At 54.2% G+C, this 19,189-nt stretch overlaps 6 protein-coding genes across 6 annotated transcripts; 3 read left to right on the top strand and 3 right to left on the bottom strand.

The window, feature by feature from the left end:
• Nucleotides 1-38: 38 nt before the first annotated feature.
• Nucleotides 39-1,332, bottom strand: PG998_007304 (voltage-gated potassium channel subunit beta-3; the record flags this gene model as incomplete). Its single annotated transcript, XM_066874120.1, has 4 exons — nucleotides 39-818; nucleotides 911-998; nucleotides 1,069-1,135; nucleotides 1,212-1,332. 4 exons carry the CDS (start codon nucleotides 1,330-1,332, stop codon nucleotides 39-41), a joined length of 1,056 nt encoding a protein of 351 aa, XP_066730065.1.
• A 1,300-nt stretch (nucleotides 1,333-2,632) lies between these two features.
• PG998_007303 (NADP-dependent oxidoreductase domain-containing protein) lies at nucleotides 2,633-4,529 on the bottom strand (the record flags this gene model as incomplete). The annotated part of the gene is made up of 2 exons (XM_066874119.1): nucleotides 2,633-4,311; nucleotides 4,481-4,529. The coding sequence occupies 2 exons, from the start codon at nucleotides 4,527-4,529 to the stop codon at nucleotides 2,633-2,635; spliced, it is 1,728 nt and encodes a 575-aa protein (XP_066730064.1).
• Nucleotides 4,530-7,907: 3,378 nt separating this feature from the next.
• Nucleotides 7,908-12,296, top strand: PG998_007302 (uncharacterized protein; the record flags this gene model as incomplete). Its single annotated transcript, XM_066874118.1, has 4 exons — nucleotides 7,908-10,125; nucleotides 10,205-10,437; nucleotides 10,498-11,423; nucleotides 11,477-12,296. The coding sequence occupies 4 exons, from the start codon at nucleotides 7,908-7,910 to the stop codon at nucleotides 12,294-12,296; spliced, it is 4,197 nt and encodes a 1,398-aa protein (XP_066730063.1).
• Nucleotides 12,297-14,457: 2,161 nt separating this feature from the next.
• PG998_007301 (uncharacterized protein) lies at nucleotides 14,458-15,596 on the top strand (the record flags this gene model as incomplete). The annotated part of the gene is made up of 3 exons (XM_066874117.1): nucleotides 14,458-14,549; nucleotides 14,615-14,714; nucleotides 14,907-15,596. 3 exons carry the CDS (start codon nucleotides 14,458-14,460, stop codon nucleotides 15,594-15,596), a joined length of 882 nt encoding a protein of 293 aa, XP_066730062.1.
• A 610-nt stretch (nucleotides 15,597-16,206) lies between these two features.
• PG998_007300 (uncharacterized protein) lies at nucleotides 16,207-16,701 on the bottom strand (the record flags this gene model as incomplete). Its single annotated transcript, XM_066874116.1, has 2 exons — nucleotides 16,207-16,305; nucleotides 16,432-16,701. 2 exons carry the CDS (start codon nucleotides 16,699-16,701, stop codon nucleotides 16,207-16,209), a joined length of 369 nt encoding a protein of 122 aa, XP_066730061.1.
• Nucleotides 16,702-17,091: 390 nt separating this feature from the next.
• On the top strand, nucleotides 17,092-18,525 carry PG998_007299 (3-deoxy-7-phosphoheptulonate synthase; the record flags this gene model as incomplete). Its single annotated transcript, XM_066874115.1, has 1 exon — nucleotides 17,092-18,525. The coding sequence occupies one exon, from the start codon at nucleotides 17,092-17,094 to the stop codon at nucleotides 18,523-18,525; it is 1,434 nt and encodes a 477-aa protein (XP_066730060.1).
• Between the last annotated feature and the right edge of the window lie 664 nt (nucleotides 18,526-19,189).

The raw sequence follows: 19,189 nt of genomic DNA, 5'->3' as shown, positions 1-19,189 counted from the left end.
TTATTTTCTTCCCTTTCCCGTACCTTTTTAGTGATAGTTTAGTCTTGCCTGGCGGGATCCAGCGAGACCTTGTTCTGGGTGATCTCGTCGATCTGGGCCATCACGTCGGGGGTTAGCTGGTCGAGGATCTTAAGGGCCTGGACGTTCTCGACGATCTGCTGGGGCCGGCTGGCGCCAGTGATAACAGCGGAGACGTTGGGGTTCTTGAGGCACCACGCGAGGGCGAGCTGGCTCTGGGTGACGCCCAGCTTGTCGGCGACGGCCTTGAGCTTGCGCACCTTGGCGATGTTGCCGCGCCAGTCTTCGCCGCCGTACTGCGAGCGCATGAAGTCGGCAAAGCGGTCCTGGCTGGCGCCGAAGCGCGAGTCGGTCGGGGGTGCCTCCTCGGCGTCGTTGTACTTGCCGCTCAGCAGGCCCATCTTGATGGGGCTGAACGTGGTCAGCCCCAGGCCCATGCGCGGGTACAGGCGCTGGAACTCGCCCTCGACCTTTTGGCGGTCCAGCATGTTGTAGAGCGGCTGCTCGACTACGGGGCCGATGAGCTTGAGGTCCCGGGCGATGCCCACGGCCTCCTGGATCTCGTCGGCGCTCCACTCGGACGTGCCCCAGTAGAAGGCCTGGCCCTTCTCGATGACGTGGTTAAAGGCCCGCACCGTCTCTTCCATCGGCGTCAGTCGGTCTGGCCGGTGCGCGTATACGATGTCCACGTACTCGAGCTGTAGGCGGTCTAGCGAGGCCCGGAGGCCCTCGATGACGTGCTTGCGCGAGAGGCCGTGGTTGTTGATGAGGATCTCGCCGTTCACGGCGCCCCAATTGATCTATCTCTACGAGTTAGCTGGTTGGCCCTGTCACGTCTTTTCGCACTCCCTTATCATGTTGACATGGGGGGAAGGAGGGCTGGCCTTCTAACCTTTGTGCTGATAACTAGATCACTGCGCTTCCAGCCGTATTTCTGGATGGCCTTTCCCATGGCAATCTCTGATTTCCCGGCAGTGTAACTAATAATTCTGTAAGCTTCTGGGATTCTATCAATTGGCATATATCAAGGGAATAGATGAGAGAACTCACTTCTCGGCGGTATCAAAGAAGTTCACACCAAGGTCATAAGCTTGCTTCATGCATTCAAACGTCTTCTCTGTTGTCCGGTTAGAGTCTGGTGTTCTATTACTCTAGGAAGCGTGCGCAACTGGAGGAATATCCTTCCAACTTACCATCCCCAACGTGGCCACCATATGTGAGCCAACCGCCGAGGCCTATCGCCGAAACATGAAGTCCCGAGTTGCCTAGGCGGCGATACACCATACCGGTCTTTCGAGGTTCTTCCCACGCCATTTTGAACTAAGCGGACGAAGAATAAATTTAAATATCTCGATGTTGGATGTTTTGACAACTGAAGAGAAGGACGAGGCCTTATCCAAAACGCGTGTAAAAACCCCAATTCCCCAATGCCCGGAGCAAATCTCGGAGACGAAGGCACATCACGACATCGCGTGGTGCGGGGTGCGGGGAACAAACCATGGAAGACCCCTACGATAATACTATCATCTGATGCCATACCCCAAGCGCTGTATAAGAGCAATCACATGCCCGAGTATATTGCTAAGGGCACATACCCTCAGCATCTCGCGGCCAAGCTATTCGGCTTTGCTTTATGTAGGTGAATGAATACAAGACGGTGGGAGTCGATATGAACTCTTGGCTTCCAGGTAACGCGAGGACTGCTTGGTGAATGCCCTCCCCCGTAGATGTACCACAACTCCCAACAGGCTAGAATCGAAAAGCACCAACATACTGATTCAGATTCAACCTCTTTTTCGGAACCCAGAAGATTTGACAGAGCTTCTGGAAGGACGGCCTGTCTTGGGGCCACGCCTGACGAGAGCTTAGTCCAAGTGGATGAATGTGGGCCATTATCGTATCATACTAATACATACACAAAATCGCTAACGTGCGCAGCGGATCAGGTCAACGTCTTCGGGATGCGAGTTACGTACATGCCCCCGCCGAGTCGACCGGCTAGTCCCGGCTTTTCTCCAACCATGAGAAGATTCATCTATGTGCATATAGTTCGGTAACCAACTCGACCGGCCAGCGAATGGTCTCTTCCTGCTTGACACCGGGGAAGCCGAAGGGCTTGAACATGGGTATTTGTTTACTATGTTTTGCTTGTGATACTCTTGGCTGGCTAGCTGGCAAGCTGGGTGCGTCACGAGTGAGCAAGGCTTGCCAGAAGTGGATGTTGGGTGTTCATCGTACTTAGTATTGCAAAACACAACGCTCACTGGACCCTGATTGTCATTAATTAGTCCGGCCGGGGGACCCTGCTTTCGGCTCTCGGCTGAAACCGAAAGGGCCGACCAATGTGAGCAACTTCGCAGTATGTTCATGGCAACGGGCTTGGGAGGCTTTGTGACTACCGTCCAGCCGTCTTCGTGCGTGCCACTGTAAACCAAGTATTGGCCGTTACATGGTCGCTGTATAAACCCACTCTATAAACACTGTGGTGGTCCACTACCAAAGCAATGTCCAACATGCTATAGCCTGTTCCGGTGCGCGCCCGTCCGCCTGTGCAGCTCTGGGCTCGCATCAGGTTGGTCTTTGTGTGAATTTTCTCATGCAAACCCCAACACATTCAAGGAGGTGGAGGCTCGGTCCAAACCTGCTCAGGCACAATGCCTTCAATATTAAGCTGGCAGTGGTCGAAGAGGACGCGATCCAAGGGTGACGGGGTTCGCATTAGCGGAGTGCTGAAATCTAAAGGTGCCCAAGACATTTGTTGATTCTGCTGTTCGATTGAATGATAATTGGGCGTCGCATTGCCTGACGGTGTCCGTAGAAAGCTCGAATTCGCGAGTATGTCTTCGAGATCTGCCCATGCTGAAGGCAGCATGCTTGGGCCGCTCGGAGATCCCAGAGAGACTAACTGTACATCATGGTCCGTGACGTCTTCGACGATCCGTGGTCCAGGGAGAACAGGGGGAAGCTCCATTGGCATGGTCGCCATTTTGAAATAAAGTGAGGCAAGCAGTGCCTTATTTCCGCCGCGCGAGGACGAAAGGAGACGCTGCAAGCCCTGTAGCACCTCCTCGGGGCGGTCGTCAGATCTTGCTGGTGCTTGGCTCGCCGCGGCTTCGATGACGGCCGTTGCAATGTCGTAAGTCTTGGCCTCGATCGTCGGACCGTGGGCTTCAAGGGCAGCTTGTGGGAGTTGCGAGACAAAATCCAAGAACTCTCTCCCTACCAGCACGGGATTGATGGTCAACGTGGCCCCAAGCTTCGCGGCCGCCCGCCAGAGCACCGCGCGCATCCACTGGCGGGTGACGAAGATATCGGCCCTCTGAATATCATTGCTCGGCTCGTAATCAGCCGCACTGTCTTGCAGGCGGGTTTGCAGTAGATCCAGACAGTCCCGGGCCGTAGCCGTCATGTTCGATAAGTCCGAGTCGGAATTCTGCAGGATCTCGAAGACGCCGGATTGGTCAAAGACCCAGAATAGATTGACAAGCTTTAGGAAGGCGGGCAAGACATCGGTCCTATCGTGGCCTCGAGGGACTGGAAACCCGACGTTTGGCTTCAGCAATACAGGTAACTTGTGCAGCATGGCTACACCTCTTTCCGTGACAAACAGAAGCCACAATACCCGTCTGCGCATCTCCTGCTCAGATTCGGGAAGTCCATCATACGAGGCCTCCCTATCCAGCCGCATGATCTGGGCTAGCGTGAGGGCCTGCCTCAGGTAGATCAGGGACTTGCTATTACCTGGAGATTTATTCTCATGATAGATGTGCAAGAAGAATGAGATGCGTAGCCCGTCGAGGTCCAAAGAGTCGCAGTGCTCTAGGCTCGAGGGAGGAACATCATCTGGTGAAATGGCCTCTCCTTGCAACTGGGCTACAGTGGCCAAGCGAATGGCTGTCGCGAGCAGGATATAGGCGGCGGCGTTCGCAGAGACGAGTCCGTTGCGGATCTTTTCCACGTCGATTATAGGCCAAATGGGGTAGAGACGCAGCCGATAGACGTCAAGAGCCTGCAGCAGTGAGCTGATATCACTTCCGTTGCCCGCTCTTGGCCCTTTCTCCATGCCATTTTGCACGGAACTGTCTGATGAGTGACCTCGGATGCAAGTGTCTTCTTGGCTGCTGCTGCTGTCAACTTGCGTCTCTGAGATCTTCCTGATAGTTTTGGCACGCAGACTACGTGGGCCCCGGGTTGCTTGAAGCTTCCTGAAAGTGCAGGCGATGCCAGAGGCGGTACAACCATTGCAAGGCGAGGTCTCTGAACATTTGATTTTTCGAATCTTGCACGCATCGCCTAGAATGGGGGTTGTACGTTAGACTGCATGTCCATGAAAGGGACTGAAACGGAGCAATAAAGCACCTGGTGCGTGACATGGGAAAATATCCTCCGTCTATCAACACCAACATAACTCGGAAAAGCAACAATACGGCATGGGTGAATGGAACCAGTCCATGTTGCTTACAGGCACGCTTCACCAGATTTGTCCTCGTCGGTTTCATTTCTTTGCCCATGGTGTCTCCGCGAACTCACGTGAGGTCATTATTTCCGTACTCAGATCGACACACCAGCCCTGCGCGGGTGGAATTGACGAGACACAGAGAAATATCACGATGCTCATTACGTGTACATGCTGTTCTCTTCTTTAGCGAGTCGGCCATAACGTACGCACATTCGAGATGGACAGAATGCGGGGAATCGATCGCGCAATCCGCCAGCAAGCAGATAATTGGTCGACCCCTGCAGCGCCGGGAGGACCTCTTGACGATAACTCCGCATGACGCTGGGATGTTCCGCTCATCTTTACGAGTATGGTATGCGTCGTTTCGAGCCGGCTTTGTTACATGTTACTTGCTGTGTGTAACAGGGGACTTGCCAGAGAGCAGATCATACAAGAATCGTCGGAGACTGAAGGCGGCTGACCGATCCCATCCACGCTCGTAAAAACCGAGTGTGCCTTGCAGAAGCCTACTTAGCCTACTGCCTACCAACTGAACAAAGACGTCAAGTCAAACTGCTAGTCTGGCTATCTGGTGGATTATTGACACATGTCGATCTACAATTTCATAGCGACTTAATCACTAGTCCATTAGAGTTTCCTATAAAACTTGTTTTCCCCCCTAGCCTCTGGCTCATTCACAACAGACCATACTGCCACGATGCCCCAGCCCTTGTCGCCAGGCCTAGGCCCCAGGCACCACGAACTTGAGCACATGGAACTGAGCAAGGCTACCCAGGCGCACCGATTGCTATTCCCGTATGTCTCACATTATTAGGTGCGCTCGAAGCAATTTCAGTTACCATGCACAACTGTGCTCGGATTGGGGTGAACCTAGGGAACCTTCATGTTTCTTTTAACCTACCTCTTCGGCTAAGTATACGCCTTCGCCTGAAGAGCATCACGCAGTCGTGAGTCGTAAGTTGGGGATCATACCAATACCACCCGACCACATCCAATCTATTGCTTTCCGGGTCAACGAGCTCCGGCCCCATGCATTTGAATCTCGCCTTTCTTTTCCTCGATCATTCCCCCAAACCTCGGCCAGGTGCCAGGCTTGTCTTCTTCAATGTTGGAGGCAAATGACAAGCAGCCCAGGAAATCGCCTCTGCGAAACGAAGGATTTTGCCGTCTACCGTGTACTTCGTTGCGGCCGCATCTGCTGGTCGGGCGGCACTAATGGCCTTCCTTTGGCCAGCTGTTCGGGGGTAGGGGGGATTCTTTCCATGCTGGATGTGGCCAGACCGGCATTGATCGGCGATCCATTTGTTTCCCAATCTGCATGCGATCAGCCATCCCAGAGGTACGGGAATTCCACAATTCGCATGGCGCCCACCGACTTTTCCCTCTTGAGGCAAGAGGCCATCTTAGAAGCCCCGCTTTGGTATAAGGTCCCAACGCCTACGGCGATACTATGTACCTCGAAGATGCCAATGCCAGCAGCGGCAGCGATAGCAGCAGCAGCAGCAGCAGCAGCAGCATGCAGGCCAACAGCTGCCCAACCATCTTTGCTTGCTACTTACTGTACGACATGGCGTGAGCTAATGCTGCCATGTGTTTAGCTGCCTTAGGCTACGATGTTAGTACATAGGACTGGCATCCATAACCCCGATCTCGTTTCGGTGCAGGATGCCGTCTATTCACGTTCTGGTTGTGCTGTTCGAGTGGCGCAAAATCTATTCTTGGCCTAAAAAACCGACCTTCTACTGCCTATTTAACAAATACTCAGCGACTGGCCTGCTAGCGGTGTATCGACAGCTTCAGCATGTTCGCATCCGACATGGGCCACTGTTGCTGTTAGTTTTCATTGTTGAACCGACCGGAAACAGACCACATCCCAGCGCACCTGCACCGTTGAACCATTAGTCGATGGGCAGTGCAACCAGAGCATTCCAATCTCGTTCCAGCCGCTGGCAGCCAGTCGTTGGCCTCCCCGAAAACGTGCAGACTGAATAGCCGATCTGATCCATCAAACGCCATGTCTGCGGTGCTAATTCGCTCTCCCGTTTGGGGGTCGCTCGTCGATAGGCAATAGGCTTTTGTTTGTTGATGCTGGGTTCGTCCAAAGTCAATCAAATCCGTATGTACTAGCATATTACTTGCACCTACCTTACACGATGGGGCAATCAAACACCCCATTCCGGGCGGTAACGTAGGCCCCTGCAGCAGCTGATACCAACGTGTATTCTACATACAGTACGAGGAAATTCTGGGGGATAAGGTGATACCGATACCCACACACATATGTAGACGCAGTTCTGGACGCAGGCATCGAAGTTTGTACTCGTCAAATCATGACCCAAACCGCCGTGCCCTACAGTACCTTACTACATACACCTGGGGCGGCCTATCTTAGCAGCTTAGGGCTTGCCAGCCGGGCCGGCCTAGGCTAGACCGCCAGTAAAGACAATACTACGTAGCAGGCCCATAGCACATGCAGCCTCTACAGTATGTACGCAGCTAGGCAGTACGCAGTACGAGCAGTTGGATTAATTAGGGTTCAGCACTACCGACATCCATGTCGGATTTCCGAGCCAATAACTGGGTCGCCGCCACGGTACATATGGCAGCATACAAGTAAGTAAGTGCCAAGTGCATTTGGTCTTCGCCGCCCTACCTGCAGTTACATCACACCCCCGCCACGATCAACTGGGGGGCACCCTTCAAGCCGGCCTGTCTGTGTCTGGTACCTTTGATGGGCACTTGCCCATTCATCCCACTATCTCATCTCTCTGGCCCGAGAGAATAGGGCAGACGGAAACAACAAGTTTTCCAAAAACCTTCCGCTTCGCCAGAGTCTGAATTCGATTCCCCTGGCCGTTCTGACTCCGAAGCAGTGAACCTCCACCGGGCGTAACCAGTTCCATTCGGGCCTTGTGTGCTGCCCGCCCGCCAGCATATTCTTCCAGTATTCTCCTGCAAGTACACCCACCGGCTCAAGAACTGGTAGGAAAAGGGCCAGCCCAGACCCAGGAGCTCCCCACTAAAATCTAGGGTCTGGATCTCGCAATCGACGGCACACTTCCTTCTGCTCCCTCAAGTGCTTTAGGCTTGCTCTCGGCCAGTGGCTCTCAGGACTCCCGGTGCTTCTTGCAACCATCGCAAAGACTGTCTGGCAAAGCTCCTCCGTCTGAGCTTCAGTCTCGAGCAAGAACTAAACATACACCCCAGTACCACAGTCCATAGCTACCGTCGTGCTCTGCTACGCGACGTCACCCCATTCTTCCTCTCTTGTGCCTCTTTCCCGCATGTTGCGTTCACCTGCGTCACCGTTGATGGGCACTCGTCTGAATTCCCCCTCAATCCCTTAGGGGCCGGCGCTCGACGACATGGCACCCGAAACCCCTTACGTGCTCACAATACCGGCCACACGCGCTCGTCGAGCCCGGGACCCATGGCTTTGGAACCCTCGCCCTTTTGCGACCCGTCGTTGTCGACCCCTCTGCCAGGTTCTTCGCCTCCGAATGAGAGCCTCCCGCAACGCGCGCGCCGGATACCCGATATAATGCGGAGTCAAGACGGGGCGTTGGCGGCCGTAAACACGAGTCGTTCCCTGCGAGACACGCCGATCATGTCGCCCAAGGGCAGGCGATCGGCATCGGCAAGTCCCTTTAGGCTATCAATGCCGTACATTTCCCCGGGACAACTCGCCTTCTCCTCGATGCAATACCTGCCCGTCCCGCTATTGGTACTGAATAATCTCAAGACTGTCGTCTTGGCAAATGAAGCCATGGGCAGATTGCTAGGAATGAATGGCGATTCGGCGGATATGGCGGACGACTGTCCGACGGCTCTCGAAAGACTCCGTGGCCAGACCTTACCTCAAGTTGGTGTTGATATGCTCCAAGATGGCCGGCCCGTGTGGGTATCGTGGGAGTCGTTGCTTGACTCGTTAGTGGGCGAGATGCATGCTAAACGGACGACCAGCCCTCATCTTCACAAATCCGGAGCTGTTGGAGGGGACGCAACCCCAACCCCAAACCCAACTGCAAAAGGAGCCAAGGCAAACGATGCCGTTCCCAGTGGACCAGATAACGGCACTGGCGGCCAGAATGATGGGATACCAGGCTTTGCCAGTCCGAACTCGCCGCCCCCTAACTCGGTTATCGAAGTCGTGGTCATGTCGCAGGCCAGTGGAAGGCCCATCCATACCGCTACGAAGAAGTCGCCGGCCAATCAAGTCTATGCGAAGATGATAGTCACCATATTTGAGATCGAGGATAACCAGATATACTTCATTTTGACATTTACCAGCACCGAGAGCGCCCACAGCCACCCGCCTCCGCCTCGGAAATCGGTAGCTCGCCCGTCCATGTCGGTCCTAGAAGCCGCTGATCGCAGAACCATATCCAATTCGAACCCACCTTCGAATGGTTCTGGCCATGACTCCGGTTCGCCGCTCTATAGGGTCAGCCCCGGCGCCGTTTCCATGTCGTCCAGTCCTTTTCCGCCCTTGGGCCCGCCATCCAGAACTTCGCTTAGCAGTACGCCGACTCTGCTTCAGAAAATGACTACGATTAAAGATGCGCTCTTAGACAATACGCAAATGCCCATCCTCGGCATGTGGAAGGACGGCAGTGCTCCTGTCATGAATGCCGCAGCGAGAGAACTCTTTGTGGACCCGAACGAAGTCGATGGCGATTATGGAGTAGGACTTGATCTCCTACCAAAGTGGGAAATATATGATGAAACCTTCACCGAGAAATACGACAATTCCGACTTTCCTATAGCCGTCCTTCTCAGGACAGGAAAACCGTTTTCCAGTATGCGCGTCGGCATGCGCCACCCGCGAAAAGATACCAGAATGGTTTTTGACGTTTTGGGCGAGATCATCAAAGATACTTCGACAGGAGAAATGTTGGCGGGAGTTATAACGTGCCGAGATGTTACTTCGATGGCTCAAGAAATCACAAATATCAAAGAGCTGGACGAGGAGCGGTTTAAACTAATCTGCAATTCAATGCCACAGATGGTGTGGTCCACAAACGCGGAAGGAATGCACGACTTTTTCAACAGCCGTTGGTACGACTACACGGGCTTATCTCCCGACGACTCGCTGGGGCTTGGATGGAAGAACCCATTCCACCCCGACGATATGCCATTGACCAGTCGCAAGTGGAACCATAGCTTGGCTACAGGCGATCCGTATGTCACCGAGTATCGATGCCGAAGCAAGGAAGGTGAATGGAGGTGGATGCTTGGTCGTGCACTACCCCTGAAAAACAAGCAGACCGGAAAGATCGAGAAATGGTACGGCACTTGTACCGATGTGCACGAGAGTCTCGCAGCAAAACTCGAAGCCAAACAGATGCGCCAGCAGCTTCTGAGTGTGCTCTCTCACGCTCAAACGACCATTTTCTCGGTTGACAAGGAGGGCAAGGTTACCATGATCGAAGGTGCTCTAATCTGGAACGGAATCAAAGACGGCACCATCGACAATGAAGAAGACGAGAGCAGGGATGGATCGAGATACATAGGGAAGGGTGTCAATGATGTGTTCAATGAGCTCAGCACGCGAGCTGGAAAGGGTGACATCCCCAGCTTTCTGAAGCCTGTCCAGGATTTGCTTGCAGGGAAGAGAACGAGGGAGATGGTCCAAGAACACGAAATAGGTTCGTCGCTTTTTTTCTTCTCCCTGCTTCTTCTTTGCATCCATCAATTGGGTTGCTCAACATTACTAACGTGCGCCAGACTCTCACTTCTTCCGAACCCGTTTCATCCCAACGTTCTCCAAGAACAAGCCAGGCCAGCCTGTTGGCTCTACATCTCGAGTGGAGTCTGTCATTGGAGTCATCATGAATGTTACGGAGTTGAAAGAACGCGAAAAGGATCTCAAGGCCCAAGCTAAGGAGAAGAAGCAACTTCTAGCGAATGAGGCAGCTGCAAAAGAGGCAAGCCGTCTGAAAAGCCAGTTCCTTGCGAATGTAAGTTTCCGTCTGTCGCAAACTCCTTCAGGTCAAGATTGCTCACTATCCTTGGTGTAGATGTCCCATGAGATTCGCACGCCCATCACTGGCGTTATTGGTATGGCTGAACTTTTGCTTGACCTACCTCTAGGCGAAGAGCAAAGAGACTACGCAGAGAACATTATTCGGTCGGCAAACGCGTTGCTCACCGTCATCAACGATATCCTGGACTTTTCCAAGGTCGAAAGTGGCCGTCTCGATATCGAAGAAGTGCAATTTTCGCTGTCGGTAGTCGTCCATGATGTGTCAAAGATGCTAGGCTTCGCTGCCGAGAGAAAAAACTTGGCGTTCCACTCGGATGTATCTCCCGACATAGCCGAAGATCTCGTTGTTCTAGGTGACCCTGGACGTGTCCGACAGATTATCACCAACCTTTTGACAAACAGTATCAAATTCACGAGTGCGGGCTTCGTCAGATTCTCTGTCTGGAAGGGAAAGGAGACTTCCGACACCATCGAGATCAAGTTCGTAGTGGAAGATTCTGGCATAGGCATCGATGAAGAGGTTCGCAAGCGCCTCTTCAAGCCCTTTAGCCAAGGCGACCCATCAACGGCACGAAAGTTTGGCGGCACAGGTCTAGGCTTAACGATATCAAAGAATCTACTGGACTTGATGCGAGGTAGGATAACACTCGAATCGATAGATGGCAATGGCACTACCGCGACGTTCTGGATTCCATTCAACAAACCACAAAACACACAAGGCGACACACTTATGGACGCCGGGTTTCTTCCAGATCGACTACAGTCGGAGTTCAGCGTCTCATGCACCAGCTCCGAATATGAAAATGCCATCCAAACCCCGCCCGGGGAGATGATCAATGGCCCGATTGATAAGTCGCGATCCCCCTTACGAAGCGGCCTTCTCTCCGCACTTCGCTCGGCTGAGGAGGAGTTGCCGATGGCAGAGAGAGCGAACATCAGCGTCCTTGTTGTGGAAGATAAGTGAGTATTTCAGGTCTTGTGTGCACTCTGTCCCCAACTGACATTTATCGCAGTGCTATCAACCAACAAATTGCCACCAAGACCATCAAAAAGTTGGGATTCAAAGTCGAAGCTGCGTGGAACGGCAAAGAGGCACTGGAGTTCCTCGACGCTTCTCAAGAAGGCAAAATCCAGAAACCCGACATAATCTTGATGGATGTTCAGATGCCGGTCATCGACGGCTACAAATGCACCCATATTCTTCGACATCACCTTCCGTATAGGTCTTTCACCCGTGACGTACCAATAGTGGCCATGACCGCCTCGGCGATTCAAGGTGACCGGGAGAAATGCACCAAGGCGGGCATGGACGATTACCTGGCTAAGCCGGTCAAGAGTAAAATACTGGAGAAGATGCTTGTGCGATGGAGCAGAGCCGGAAGGCGGCCCACGCCCGTCAAGATTGACTCACAGTCATCTATATCGGATTGCTCGGAGTCGGGTGGTAACTGTGTCAGTGTCAACATACCTCGCTTCGGACTGGATGACACCGACAGAGAAACGACCACGCCAGACGAACGATCATCGACCGCAGATATGGACGCATCGTCAGAGGACTGGCACAACCTGTTGACGCCAAAGCCGCTTACACGAAATGGCTCCCACGACGTCACAACATTTCCTTTTGGGAATATGAACAACATATCCGTCACACAATCGGCTAGACAACGCGATTCGGCCGAGTTGGCTATGCAACTTCGCGACGACAAGCTACTCGATGCCGGGGGTGGGAAGATGCTGCCCATTGCCAATCCACTCTCAGAGGGGGATTCCTTGACCGAAGAAAACATAGAAAAACTGGAAAACGAAGCTCCAAAATCCCGGGTGAAGTGAGGGATTTCATCGAAGCCGGATCAAGGGGGAGGGGAGCTCAGGCGTTTCACGGACCTATTTGCATTTCACCGGGGAGCTGGTGGCCCCCTGGATGACGCGACTATGCTTCATTTGCGCGCCGACTACCCTTTGCTTTTCTTGGTTTTACACTTATGACGCGTTGAAGATGGTTGTTTAGTCGAAATTGTTAGGCACGTTGGTCCTTTTTGCGAGTCTGTTTTTCTGTACTATACCAGGACTTTTATGAACATAGCGGATACGGCGTACATAAAACCAGGGGCCAGATGGCATCAGCCGCCAGGGGCATGGACGGGGTTTACATGGAATTATACCCCCTTAGGAATAGTATCCCTTACAAGAGGGTGTTCGGGTATACGTAATGAGTACATACGACATTGGGACGTGGCATTCAGGAGCGAGCCAAGCTTTGTACATACTATATGAGAAGAGAGATATTCGCATCGACTCGACTAGTACGTGATGATTTCATCGGATGGAGCGCACTATACTGTGTTCGGTGGAATGGGCTGTGTGCCATATCTAAGCAGGTTGCCTGCCTCGAATTGTAGGTGGCCTTGACAAAAGAATTCACCTCCAGCACCAGCAACGGCAACCTGAAAAGTATTCCTGAGCAAGCGAGCTTTTTCCCAGTGAGTTTCAAGGGTTTCAAATACGGTCACTTCCTCTTCTTCCTCTCTTTCCTCTCACTTCCTCACACCTACCCGCTGCCTCCTACTCCCTGGGCCAACAGTTGAGTTCAAGAAAAATCCCTGTCACGTCTCCTCCTCAGATGTGATCGGCCAAAGCATCCCAGGTCCCATTAGATTGTGGACACCAGTATGATTGTTGCTTGCTGCCATGCGTGTTTGCAAAAGAGCAAGCGGCCGACAGACTCGTGCGGCAATGGCGGCATCCCGACCACAGGCAGCCGAGCTGCCGACTGGCAGGACACAAGATACCTCCATCCGGCAGGTATGTAATAGCTTCAGTGACAACGAAATACTAGAGCACGCCGCGGATTGCTCGAGAAGTTAGCATCCGCAAGGCCCAAGCCCATAATACGGCCGCGGGGTGTCTTCCGGCGCTCTGATGGACGGGACGTGGCGCAAGGACATCGCCAAGGCACACGGCCTATCCTTCCTCCTTGGGCGATGGGAGAACCGTGTCCTCGTCTATCCGGCGCGACATTTGGTGGAGTCCTGGCGGCAGTGAGGACGTCCGGGGCCGAGGATGTTGCCGGCTGGGACACATACCGGAAGCGGGATGGTTGTCTGGTCGGCAGCCTTCACTGAGCATGAGCATCAAGCAACAGCAACAGTACATCGGATCCGCTCGTTAGTAATCTGAGCTCCCAAGACGGGAATTGTTTGTACGTGTACAGCACATCGAGGCCCCGCTGTAACTCTAAAGCAGATATGCATGTGCGAAGCGAGCGACAGCGACTGGAGGACGTCCGACCGGAGCACGCCCAACAGCCACTTGCCACTTGCGGATGGAGGATGCACATTGCAGCAACCTGAAACATGAAGCAGAAGCTTCGTTGGCCGCCGCACCGACTGCGTGCTGGTGCTGGTGCTGGCCAGCGGGCCGAGAGAAGCAGGGAGAAATAGGGATGGATACAGCACGGTATGTAACGTGCTTAGCGGACAGTCGCTCACTTACCCCGCCAAATGTGATGCGCGCTATTATGGTGCGTTGATGGTTATATTCCTCGACAGCTCGATTGCTTCGCCGAGGTGCAACACATGTTTCATCCTCTTCAACTGAGACACCCGTTCTAGTGTCTGGAAGCCCGAGCCAGCAATTCTTTCCCTTCCCATCCGACCTCCCCTCGCAGTCGTCCTTCCTCTCTCTCCCTCTCTCCCTGTCCGTCGTTTCTCTATTAGGTTGACAGCCCGACCGATACAACGTACCAAGGCAACGCAACCCCGCAATCACCAACAGCTACCCCACCAAACATCCATCCATCGCAGCAGGCCTTCAGCACAAAGAAAGACGCTGTCCAGAAGCCTGTCCTCTCGTCGTCTGTCTGCCTGCTCCGTCTATTCACCATTCCATCTATTGCTTGCTTGCAGTCGATTGATTGCGCCTGCACCCTTGACTTTCGGAACTCGCACCACCACCACAACTTCCCTTGATCCTAGTCCTCACAGCCTTGACAATGGTTGACCGACCCAACAAGCCCCAGGCGCTGGTGACCACGCCCGGTCTCCCCCACAAGCCCAGGTCAACATCACACATGACAACTCTCGCGTCAGTGCCGTGCTGCCCTCGGGAGAGAGTATCGAGGTCCTGCTTCACGGCGCCACTGTCACCAGCTGGAAGGATCGTGCTGGCAACGAGCGCCTCTGGCTCAGCGATGCCGCCAAGCTTGATGGCTCCAAAGCTGTGAGAGGCGGTATCCCCCTGGTCTTCCCTGTACGTACCTTGTGCTTCTCCCTGCTCCAACCTTACCTGGCAAACATCTGGAAGGAATCCTAGAACAAATAGTCGGCGGGAATCAAGCCAATAGGGTCATCCCCTTGCTTTGCTTTTTGGGGTTTTTCTTTTTGGTAGTCGCCCCCCAGTTGGAAAATGCATGACTAATGATTCGTTCGACTCCTATGACAGGTCTTCGGCACGGCGCCTGACCATGAGCCCACATCCAAGCTTCCCCAACACGGTTTCGCCCGCAACTCGAGATGGGATTTCCTGGGCAAGTCGACGACAGAGTCTTCCGGTCAGACCGACGCCTCGGTCAAGCTCGACTTTGGCCTTAGCAAGGCCACCATCACCGACGAGGCCAAAAAGCTCTGGCCCTTCTCCTTCTCCCTCATCTACAGCGTCACCCTGACGCCGGATGCTCTCCGAACCGGCATTGTCATCACCAATGACGGCGATCAGCCCTTTGAGTTCCAGACGTTGCTGCACACGTATTTCCGCATCGGTGACATCAACAAGGTCTCCGTTTCCGGACTGGAAGACGCTGCATACATCGACAAGGTGGATGGTGCCAAGGAAAAGCAGCAGGCTGGAGACGTTAGCATCGCCGGCGAAGTGGACCGCGTCTACCACCCAGCCAACCCTTCGACGCCGGTTGTCATCTCGGAAGGCGGCGAGTCTAAATTCAGCATTGTGCGTGAGACCCTGGGCGATGTTGTCGTCTGGAACCCCTGGACCGAAAAGGCGCAGGGCATGGGCGATTTCGAGCCCAAGGATGGCTACAAGAATATGATCTGTGTGGAGGCCGGCTCCGTCAAAGGCTTCACAAAGCTGGAGGCTGGCGACGCATATTCAGGCGAGCAGGTCATCACTGTCTGACTGGAAAACAAACACCAGGGGAAGGCTAGGATGTGACGGCCAACGGGCCCAGCTACTTGATTGTTTGACGGCGAACACAGGGCTTTGCCGAACCGGGCCTTTCGCTTGGGAAGGCACTATTTCTTATAGAAGATGGAGCCCATGGTTAGGGGCGACTCTTCGGCTCCTTGAGTTTTTGCGTTGTATTCCAGCAAGCAGGACAAGCTCTTTTTGCGGCTGATTAATGAGAATTAGACTCGTGAGCAAAATACAAGATTGATGTTCCAAGACATTCCATTCCCATCTGTGCCGTCGCTCCATATCTTGAGCTGACATATATTTCGTCTACTTATCAGTGGTAAACATCAAATAGAAGGTGATACAAGTTGGCAATATCCGCGTAACGAAACAAATTAACATGTCAAATGCGGGGTACACAAATATGCTTTGGTCAAGCCTCATGATATCTATTCTGTTCTTGACAGAAGTGTGGTTCGTGTACCTTTTATTTGACATAACCTTTTTCGTCTCGTTAGAGGGGCGATTGGTTTTCCAGGTCAATATGAAAACGCCGTCACATGCAGTCATAAGATATTCATTCGTAGCTGGTATTTATAAGCTTTGCTGGTTTTTACACAGCGATGGCGGCCTTCATGGCCTTGACCGCATCGCCGTCGTGAGCTTTGAGAAGGTCCGTGGCCTTGGGTTTCGTGAGATCGAGCTGGTCAACCTGTGAATCCGAGGGGAAACCCCCACCACGTTAGCCATCGAGCTACCAGACACAGTCCAAGCGACGAAGAAAAGAAGAAGAAGAAGAAGAAGAAGAAGGGGGGGAGCCCCGGGGAAAGCAACATACCAGTAGAGTCACGTCGGCGGCGTCGACCTTGACCTTCTTCTGCACAGCGGGGTCGGGCTTCTTGGCGTCGCCGCCCAGGCTCTTCATGGCCTTGGTGGCGGCCTCCTGGTCGACGGCGGCACTGCCGGCATCGTCAGCGCCGTTGGCGCCCATGCTGGCCATGGCAGCGGCGGCTTTGCGGTCCTCGGCCGACTTGGCGGCTTGGACCTCGTCTTCGACGTCGCCGGTGGTGGCGCCTTCGTGCAGGTTCGGGGGTTGGGGTTCGGCCATTTTGGGGTTGCTGCTTTGGTGGTGGTTCGGAGGGGTCGTGGTCGGAATGTATATGTAGAGGTACACAAGATGTGGTGGGTGTAGACGAGATGCTTGGGTAGCTTGGGTAGCTTGCAACTTGGTGGTTTTTTGGCGGGGCAGTCAGCCAGCCGTCTGTCTGTCTGTCTGTCTCTCTCTCTCTCTCTCTCTCTCTCTCTCTCTCTCTCCAGTGCCCAGTGAGCGAGTGACGTTATTAGCTGCAGTTACAGCGGGCGGGCGCAATTTGACTCATTTTCTCGATCTTATGCTCCTGTATCTTTGTTTGATCGCCTCGCATTTCTTCAGCCGATTCTGGTTCTAGTGTGCATACCATATTCTCTACCACACCAGATCTCCAATTTTGGACTCGACATGAGCACACCAAACAGTGACAGCCATGCCAACGGCAATGGCAAGGACCCCGTCGCCGCCTGGTCCCCCAGCTCCTGGAGGTCAAAGCCTGTCAAGCAATGCCCCGAGTACCCAGATCTCAAGGCATTGCGCAAGGCCACGGCCGAGCTGGAGCAGCTCCCTCCCATTGTCCACCCCTACGAGATCAACAAGCTCAAGGAGAACCTGAGGGATGTCGCCCAGGGCAAGGCCTTCTTGCTGCAGGGAGGCGACTGCGCCGAGCTCTTCGACTACTGCCGCCAGGGCGTCATCGAGTCCAAGATCAAGCTGTTGCTGCAGATGAGTCTGGTCCTCATCTGGGGCGCCAACAAGAGAGTCGTCCGTATTGGCCGCATGGCCGGCCAGTACGCCAAGCCCCGCTCCAGCCCCATGGAGACGGTCGACGGGAAGCAGGTGCCTTCGTTCCGCGGCGACATCCTCAACGGCTACCACCTGGACGACCGCGAGCTCGACCCCCAGAGACTGGTCAAGGCCTACAACCACTCGGCCGCCACCCTCAACTACGTCAGGGCCGCCCTGGCCTCGGGCATCGCCGACCTGCACCGGCCCCTTAACTGGGGACTGGGCCACGTCAAGGACCCGGAGCTCAAGGCCAAGTACTCGGAGGCCGTGCGTTTCCTTACCGACATGATCCGCTTCAGCCACACCATCGGCGCCGACAAGAGCTCCGAGATCTCCACCGTCGACCTCTTCTCCAGCCACGAGGGCCTGCTGCTCGAGTACGAGGAGAGCCTGACGCGCCGTATGGAGAACCCGGCCTACGCGCTCCCGGGCGAGGGCTCGCGCATGGAGTACTACGACACCTCGGCCCACTTCATCTGGATCGGCGACCGCACCCGCCAGATCGACCACGCCCACGTCGAGTTCTTCCGCGGCATCGCCAACCCCATCGGCATCAAGGTCGGGCCCACCACGCCCGTCTCGGACCTGCTGGAGCTGCTCCGCACCCTGAACCCGAGCCGCGAGGTGGGCAAGATCACGCTCATCACGCGCTACGGCGCCGACAAGGTGCGCGAGCTCCTGCCCAACCACATCCGCGCCGTCGAGGGCAGCGAGTACAAGGGCTGCGTCATCTGGCAGTGCGACCCCATGCACGGCAACACGCGCTCGACGGGCTCGGGCATCAAGACGCGCCGCTTCAACGACATCTTCTCGGAGCTGCAGGAGACGCTCCAAGTCCACCAAGAGGAGGGGAGCTACCTTGGCGGCGTCCACCTCGAGCTCACGGGCGACGCCGTCACCGAGTGCGTCGGCGGCTCCGAGGGGCTCGACGAGGACGACCTGTCGACCAACTACACCAGCTTCTGCGACCCCCGCCTCAACGAGAAGCAGGCCCTCGAGCTCACCTTCCTCGTGGCGGACCACTTCCGGAAGGCCCGTGAAGACCTCAAGTAAATAAGAACGGTGTCATGATGAAAAGGACGGAGAGATGAGCGAGGAGGGATCAAAAAAGGGTCGGGGGATGCATTGGGAGTTAAGGCGTATCTGGGCTAACGAAAAGTTTGAGAGATCTGAAAACCGTATGCAAGCCTTCTATATACATTTACTAGTCCTTTTCTGTCCGAAGACAACTGCATGGCGCTGCCTGATACTACGTGGGATCGTCGACGTAGTAACAACATAGCACGCATCTCACATCTAAATGGTTTGATGACAATAGATGTAATGCTGGTAAAACACTCAGGGTATGTCTCTATTTCGACTCGCTGATGATGATGATTGCCTGATCCTACAACGCCTTGCCAGTATGATATAAGTTTTATCTCCCCTCTTCTTGGCTCAACAATCATTGGCCTTTCATTCCCCTCCCTATTCCCTCAAGAGATTATGTGCAATCTGTGGACGATGGAGGCCAGGCCGAGCCGGCTCGGTTCTTCATTGTCCACCATTCTCGCCATCAAAGTCCGTTCATCAATTAACATTCCTTTATCGTTTCAACCGCTTCCGTGTCCGTTATCCTGACCACTTCTGTTTGTACATCCCAAGAATAAGAAAAAGGAAACAGGTGAGAAGTAAAAAGGTAGACTTCTTCATGTACGGCATGCTATTATTTCCCCTC

This window comes from Apiospora kogelbergensis, assembly GCF_038363985.1.
Source record: "Apiospora kogelbergensis strain CBS 113332 chromosome Unknown utg000005l_segment0_segment0, whole genome shotgun sequence".
Lineage (NCBI taxonomy): Eukaryota > Fungi > Ascomycota > Sordariomycetes > Amphisphaeriales > Apiosporaceae > Apiospora > Apiospora kogelbergensis.
The sequence above is the reverse complement of the archived record's forward strand: the minus strand, read 5'-3'. Positions and strand labels throughout refer to the sequence as shown.